Here is an 8,141-nt window from a genome sequence, read left to right as displayed (position 1 = left end):
TATTTGTCCATTTTTCTAGTACCGTCAATGTATTTGTCCATGTCTATCTTTCTTGCTCCGCTTCCTCCGTGTACTGTCAATCCATTTGTCCATGTCTGCAATGGTCTGCGGCAACTCGTGTCCGTGTGTCTCGGGTAAGAAACCAATCAAGACCGGAACCAGAAGACAGAGACAGGTGAAGACAGCACCAGGGCCCCAGGCCACGTGACGTGCCTGAGACAGGTAAGAAAACAACACACCTGTGTTATAAACTGTATGGTTGTAGATTAGCATTTGTTATTTATGTCTTTTAATGAAGAAGAAAAAACAAAAAAAAACCAATGTTAATTAATGTAAACTTACAATCAGCCTATGCTTTTGAAAATAAATGTGTTTTTCGTTGCGGTTCAGCACAGGATTGATCACAAATGTTTTATGATATACACGGGTGTTCTAATATACTCACATAACTTAGGGTACTCACACATGTCCTACGGTACTAATTAATGTTTTAGGGTACTTACATATACTCTAGGGTACTCAAAACATTTGTAGGTTACTCACAAATGTAATACGCAACAGAAATATTCTACAATACTCACACAATATTTTAGGGTACTCACGAATATTCTATGGTACTCAAGAATGTTCTAAGTTCCATAAATATACTTTGGTACTCACGATTGTTGTAGGATACTCACGAATGTTCTAATTTACACACGATTTCAATGATACTCACGAATCTTCCAGGCTACATAAATAATATAGGATACTCTCAAATGTTCTGTTTCTCAAATATTTTGATACTTACGAATGTTCTAGAATAGGGCGCCACCATTCCGCCTACTCGAGCAGCCATAGAAGAAATTCCAAATCCAGAATTCCTAAAACATTAAATGTAGTCAGAGTTACATTTCAAATATCAGACTGAAAACATTTTCTTTGTTAAAACTTAAGTCGTTCGCTGACACTGTCAAGGCGTTATTAATTTCTTCATCCAGTATAATAAATATTGAGTCCGGTGGAATTAAAAAAAAAACAACTAATTAAGCACTTAAATATCAACATTTTATTTTAAGTAACTGCTGAAAAATAAGCCAGTTTGCATTTTCTCTTACTCTTTTGTTTCTACTTTTACACAGTTAAAAAACAAAAACATGATTAACTTGTAATATGTGTGTGGTGACCTTAACCTGACGACCTTCACCGGGCGACATTTACCTGGTGAAATTCACCTAGTGACCTTCACCCGATGACCTTCACCTGGCAACCTACCTGAGGTTAGTCGGGTACAGCTCAGGTGAGTACAGAAACAAGGTACCAAACCCCACGGAGATGCCGAACTTGCCCAACAGGGAGACGCCCATGATGATCCACTTCCTGCCTGGGATGGCCTCTGACGGCCGACATTAAAGTAAACATTTCAAAATTAATTAAAATTTAACTAAAATAAACACACGACAAAAATCCAAAGAGGTTTGGTAATGCTTATTAATAGATTGATGACGACAAAACAATGTTAACTAACATCTAATGCAAAATATACGTTTTATATTCAGTGTTTATTTTTCAAGACATTTTGCCTGGTGTGTGTGTTAGGGGGTGGGGGAGGGAGGCGGGACAATCTAAACTTTCGATGTTTTAAATTTTTTCCATTTCTTTCGTGAAGTGGGGGGGGGGGGGGGGAGGGGAGGCAGTTCCTCCCCCACCGCCTCACTCCCCAACCCCTTAAGAGATGTGGAAAGAAACTCTGCGTATATACACTTATATGTACACTTCCATATGTATTGTTGGTTGCTGTACACATTAGGCTTTATTAACGGATTTCTTGTACAGTATCGGTTCCAGTTACACAGATACACATATGACCAGGGATCAAAATGTACAGGTGCCAAACACAAACCTACCTGCAAAAGGTGCGTTGGACAGAACCTCTGACGTCAGCAATGAAAACCCCGCAATGACGTGGAAGATGAAAATACATTTTTTTCGTCCGATTCTAGAAAAAATAATTAACATAAATTAACATTAACTTAGTCAACGTTTTCACGTGAGAAAAATTCAATAAATACAAATTTTGTATATAATTAGAATTATAAAGTACAATAGATTTTGTTGTTTTCGATTCGCACAACTCAATCAACTATTACATTGTTACTATTTGATGTTTATTAAAAACTCTGTTATGTTTACACCTGATCACATCAAATACACGACTCACCTGTTGATGAGCACACCAAATGCAAAAGCCGCAGGTAGCTCCACTAGAACGTTGACGAAAAATCCCAGGTAAAAATCGTCGGTGAGTGATGTTGACGTCATCAGCAGACCGTAGTAAGTCAAACTGTCGGCGAACCTGAGATGGTCAAATTTAAATTATAAAATGAACTTTTGTTTAAAAAATCAACACGTTCTTTGAGAAGCGTATACTCTCAGTTCCACTTGAATCTATGGACTATCTACATTGGAAGATTTTTAGCCTTGTCTAAAGCGCTATGTAGAAACAATGCATTTATATCAACGAATCTAATACTTAAATTCAAACACATGTGTATTCTTGATGTACAAGAATACTAACCACATGTAACAGGAAATGGCTGTTATAACGAATATATTCTTATTTCTGACGAAGGCCGAGAACCGGAGCTCTTCTGATGCTGGTGCTGATGGAACTGGCACTTCAGAGCTGGAAACATCAGGCATGTTCCGGTCACTATCATGTACCTGCGTCTGTCGGACACTGTCTTGTACCTGTTGGTAATGTTCCACACTTAATTAATTGCATATTTTCTCTTAATAAAGTCGGACATATAAATAAACACTTTTAAATATTCTTAAAAACACATAGGTATTTTTTTTTGGTATTTAGTCGCTTAATGGCCAGGAAAATTGGAAAAAGGGTAAGAATCGAGCATTTCTCTCTCTCATATTATCAGCCGCCAGACATTGATTTCCGCTATGCCTTTTTTTCCTGCCCCAGTGCCCCGCACTACCTAATTTGGAGATGCGGGCACTTCGGTCCGGGACGACCTAAGGTCTTAAACCAGAACTCCGGTTAGCAAGCGAGTCGTCTTCCCCTAGACCACACCATCCCCACAACAGTTATCTAAAAACTTATTTTAAAATTTAAAATATGGTCGCCTGAAGTTTTCTATCTTAAGATATAGCGGCTTGATTACATCAACTGGCTACTTATACAGACAAATCAAATACAACACTACAGCAAAACATAAAAACTATCGACAAAACAGACAGAAAATCAACACTATGAGAACACCTACAAACTATCGAACTAACTGAATCACCTTCAGCTCAGTCGGCAGAGTGGACATGCGCAGATCACCACTTCTCATCAACTCAAGTGCTTTGTTGAAATCCACTTTGTTTGATTTTGTCGCCTTGTATAAAATTTTCTCGGCCGTGGCCAATTTGTTGTTGGCCAAAAGCCATCGAATGGACTCGTCTGTGATCCTGGAAGAGAAGGTAAGGGGATGTAATCACGGCTTGAAACAGGGGAAACAGGGGATGTAATCACTGCTGCAAACAGGGGAAACAGGGGATGTAATCACGGCAGGAAACAGACGATGTAATCACGGCAGGAAACAGGGGATGTAATCACTACTAGAGACGGGATGTAATCACGGCAGGAAACAGGGGATGTAATCACGGCTGGAAACATGGGGATGTAATTACGGCTGGAAACAGGGGATGTAATCACGACAATATACCACTAAAACAGGACAAACATGGACAACCCGACATTATAAACTTACCATGGACAACCCGACATTATAAACTTACCACCACTGAAACAGGACGTAAACGGACAACCCGACATTATAAACTTACCACCACTGAAACAGGACGTAAATAGACAACCCTGCAAGCAGGAGCTCCGTGTACTGCCAACTGACGTCTTTGGTGACGTAAGCACACAGGCAGAGCACCAGCAGGGAGCCAGGCCAGACGTAGCTGCCCACCTGTGAGGGCAGAGCCCGCTGCTGTGTGGGCAGCATCTCGAGGAGGAGGACGTTGGAGATGAGGCCGGTGCCCTGGGGAGGAGACGAGGCAGGAGGAAGTACAATAGAATGTTAGGTCATGCATGGAATGATGCTCTGGGTCGAAAGGTAGAGCTTATGGCTGACAATAAACAAAAGTCATGAGTTCGGATCACAGGCTTAAGTCTGTAGGCTGCAATAGGTACCTCAATCATATTAGGGAAACAAAGGCGGCTTGGCATAGTGCTGACCACACTATATTCTTGTATGCCAAGGTCATAGATGAACTCTACTTCATCTGCGGTCTTGTGTCTTACGCACTAACTGGAAAAGATGATGATTATACAATGTAAAGTTATACGAGCTCTAGCACGTTAAACAGCACATTGGTCCCGCAGCTATGCGGCTTTACGACCCCATAATGTACTATACATAATAATATAATAGAATATTTTATTCTGGAGTTATGAATGACACGAAGTACGACTTTTATTCCAGGCAGAAAGTCTACCGCCCCCCCCCCCGAAAGAGATGGAATTTATACAGTAAACATATACTTTTACTAGTGTTCCCCCCCCCCCCCCCCCAGAAAATGTAGACCGCCCCCTCCCCCCAAAATATCAAGTGCCCCCCCCCCCCCCCCTCCAGGAGAAAAAAGTCTGGAAGAAACACTGAATCCAAAAAGTCTCAAGTTTAAACATCCCCTGCTAACTTTTTTTTTACTTTGCTCGTTTGATGAATATTTTTGTCTTAATTAATCAATACTCGTACATAAAAGCTAATTAGATCTAAATTAGGAAATATTGATGTCACAAAGGTCAAGGTCACCTGCTGAAAGGCACCAATCAGGAACCGTAGAACGGCGAAGACGATAAAACTGGGCGAGAAGGCGATCCCCACGGCCACAGCAAACAGCAGGAGGTGGGTTATCATGTAGGTGGGTTTTCTCCCGTACCTAGGGTGGGAAACAGTGGGATTTTTGTTTTAGAAAAAAAAATGGGAATGGGAACATTTATTTACAAAAATGGGATGCACCATTTTAGAAAAACTAGGAACATTTTGTTAAACAAACTCACACGTCAGCCAGAGCGGTGAAGATGAGAGCGCCAGCCATCTGACCCAGAGACAGCAACGTCTGTGATACATCAGAGAGTGACTCGCCCTCACATACGAGATCCCACTGTGGAACAATGGACACGGTTGTGTGAAATGTATCTAGGTAAAACAAACTTCCCTTCCGTGTCTGGCTGCCTACGAGACAGACGTAGAGCTGGCCAGTTTCTGTGACATCGGCCAGGTGGACTTAGGGTCGTGCTAGACATGGACCCGAACTCGAGACTTTCGGGTTAGCATACGAACGCTCTACCATCTGACCACGCCGTTCAATTGCTAATATAGGGTAAACGATTGTTTAACTAAAAGAACATAGATACTTCCAGTATTTAATGATTGATATTTTTAAATACAGGCGATCTTTCCTTTTGAAAACTACACCCATAAGTCAGTGAACTCATATCGTTGTTGACAAATAAAAAGAAAGTTTAGCCTCTCTGAGCAATAACAACATATGTTCTCAAGAAATAATAAACCGGGAGTGATCTACCCTAAACTTTCTCGAATATTCTTATATAACTTGAAATATAGACATGATTTTTAATTACTTAATCTTTTAAAAATAGAATAGAATCTCATAGAAAAAAGAATTGCGCACCAAGCGAACGCCAAAACAAAATGTGCATAATAGTGCGCAATATTATTAGTACTTTATAAATTTACATGCATTTTTTGAGAAATCGAAAATAGCGTAAATTAGTATTTCCGGTCAACGGAAATTACTCAAAATTTGACAGAAGGTAGAGAATTAGATCGGTTATTTACATGTGAAATTTCATTTATCTATCCGAAATAGTACTCAAGTTATAGGCTTTTGAAAAATTCAAAGTAGAAAAAGTACAACTTCCGGTTATCGGAAATCGCTCAAAAGTTGATCATGATCTACGATTTTGATAAAATACTTATATATGAAATTTCATCAACCTAGCTGTAACGGTACTCAAGTTATCGTGTTTACACACAGACAGACAGACACACAGAACACACAGACATACGGACAAGATTGCAAAATTATGTTTTTCCGTATCAGTGAGGTGTAAAACGTCGAGATTTGTAAACATCTTGATTTTTTTTAGCACGATTACAAGACTACTGTCACTAACCTCCGATACAAACGATCTGTCCCTGGGCTCCGCGTACTGGTATCCATTGAGGCACGTGCTGGAATAAACCACGTGAGACCCGTTGGTGACGTCAACGCTACACGCCCCGTATGTGACGTTCAGGCTGAGATTTCTGGAGTTTAGAATGACGTCATAGTCAGTCGTCTGGCCTCCATCTTCCAACGTTATGTTGAGGGAGGTCAAAGGTGAGCACGTGTGCTGGACTGCACGACCTGTGTGGAAAAATGTAACATGTGTGTCAGTTATACTAAAAACAAGAACACAGTGGTGGTATACTAACTAACCGATTGAAGAAAGCCTGTAATACATAACATAAGCAGTGTTTATTCCAGACTTTTTTCTCCGGGGTGGGGGGGGGGGGTTGGGGGGGGGCGCAATTTCCGGGGGAGCGGTGTGAACACTGTTAAAAGTATATATTTTCTATATTAATTCTATTTTGGAGGAGGGGTAGACTTTCTTATGTAGGCGGAGCCCCCCCCCCCATCTCCCTCCCAAACAGATGACTGGAAAACAAAACTGAACATGAGTAGAGCGTGACTAGGGGGAGGGAGGGTGGGGCGACCGCCTTCGGGTACTGACGCTAAAGAGGGCGCCAAACAAGGTTGAAATACAAATTAATAAGGTAAAGTTTGAGCTGCATTACTAAATTATAAAAAAAAAAGTTTAAAAAAAAACGACTGCTGCTTGGCTTTAAGGAATTATTTAACTGTTTTCTTTATCATTTTGGTGACGCCGAAATAAAAATCACTAAGGGGCAAGAACTAGTAGGAAGAACCGCCGATTTATCCAATTTAAAAATTTTTTTTTTTGGGGAGGAAGCTTTTTCTTCAACGTGAGAAGTTATATATAGAGGGGGGGGGCATTATTGACAGTTTCCCCCGGCTGCCAGAATGGATTGCAAGGCTTTTTCTACAACGAAAATTACATAAATAAGGAGGGGATGTAAAAATTTTTTTTTAGCCCGGGCACCGGAATGTGTTGCTATGTGCATAGGCGATAGGCGTAGCTACCCTTCCCGGCGCCCGGGGACAAACTTTCGATTTGCACCCTCCCCCCCTCAAACTTTTCATTTGCACCCCCCCTCAAACTTTTCATTTGCACCCCCCCTCAAACTTTCAATTTAGCGCCCCCCCTAAGGTCGGCGCCCGGGGATATATGTCCCCCCCCCCTCGCTACGCCTCTGGCTATGTGTCTGGATTGAAGTTTGATAGATGCCTCTCTATAATACCTGCTATAATAATACAACAACAAAGATCTGACCTATAAACACTACGACAACAAAGATCTGACCTATAAACACTACGGACATCACGTGAACTGCGCACGCCAGCACCGGAAGCATCGTCATCAGAAACTGTATCCTCTGGTACCGCCCCCACCATCCGATGGATAGAAACACCTCATCCATAACAACACCCTGATCCATCATCGAGGTGAATTCACTCAGAGTACAACACCCGTTAAATATACAACAAAAACGAGGGCTTGACCTAAATCGTTGACTGGACAAGTGATCTACTACTGTCTATTCCCCTAGGAGCTACACGTTATAGAAACATACAAAACACTGTAAAGTTTCCTGAATTAGGACAGGTTTAAAGAAAGCAAAAAGTTCTCAACACCAATACGTATTAAGGCAGCACAAATCGCTGAAACAAAGCTCCTTAAGAATTAAATACGTTAAATAAACACTGAAATTTAAGAAGTGTGTCCCCATGAAGAGATTTACAAAAGAAACACAATAAGCATATCACACGATAAACTGGTATAAAATTAAAAACTTGAAAAAAAAAATTCCCGAAGAAAGTACTGACTTAAAAATCACTTAATAAAGCCAAAAAATAAATCCCAAGAAATTTATTCTTGATAAAGATACCGACTAAACCTAATTCCTTTGAATCAGCACGCGTTAAGTCAAAGTTTCAAC

General features: G+C 40.7%; 1 protein-coding gene across 1 annotated transcript; it reads right to left on the bottom strand.

Moving 5' to 3' along the window:
* LOC131943024 (organic cation transporter protein-like) lies at positions 1–7,748 on the bottom strand. Its single transcript, XM_059303029.1, has 12 exons — positions 7,505–7,748; positions 6,194–6,426; positions 5,054–5,157; positions 4,806–4,932; positions 3,829–4,031; positions 3,285–3,450; positions 2,558–2,730; positions 2,201–2,335; positions 1,887–1,978; positions 1,255–1,375; positions 791–863; positions 1–213 (listed from the first exon to the last, which is right to left on the bottom strand). Exons 1-12 carry the CDS (start codon positions 7,641–7,643, stop codon positions 25–27), a joined length of 1,755 nt encoding a protein of 584 aa, XP_059159012.1. The 5' UTR covers positions 7,644–7,748; the 3' UTR covers positions 1–24.
* Positions 7,749–8,141: the final 393 nt, after the last annotated feature.

The sequence above is a fragment of the Physella acuta genome, unplaced genomic scaffold, assembly GCF_028476545.2.
Source record: "Physella acuta isolate Inbredline_101_S28 unplaced genomic scaffold, ASM2847654v3 ptg000438l, whole genome shotgun sequence".
Taxonomy (NCBI): Eukaryota; Metazoa; Mollusca; class Gastropoda; family Physidae; genus Physella; species Physella acuta.
Note: the sequence above shows the minus strand (reverse complement) of the source record. Positions and strands in the feature narration are given on the sequence as shown.

What these genes read in the sequence shown, in the direction of transcription:
- LOC131943024 (XM_059303029.1), bottom strand. Translation starts at nt 7,643, where the DNA reads ATGATGGATCAGGGTGTTGTTATGGATGAGGTGTTTCTATCCATCGGA. An exon ending in GTCCAACGCACCTTTTGCAG is followed by an intron (nt 1,376 to 1,886) that starts GTAGGTTTGTGT and finishes GTCGGCCGTCAG; the next exon opens with AGGCCATCCCAGGCAGGAAG. An exon ending in CGCCCTATTCTAGAACATTC is followed by an intron (nt 214 to 790) that starts GTAAGTATCAAA and finishes TACCTGTCTCAG; the next exon opens with GCACGTCACGTGGCCTGGGG.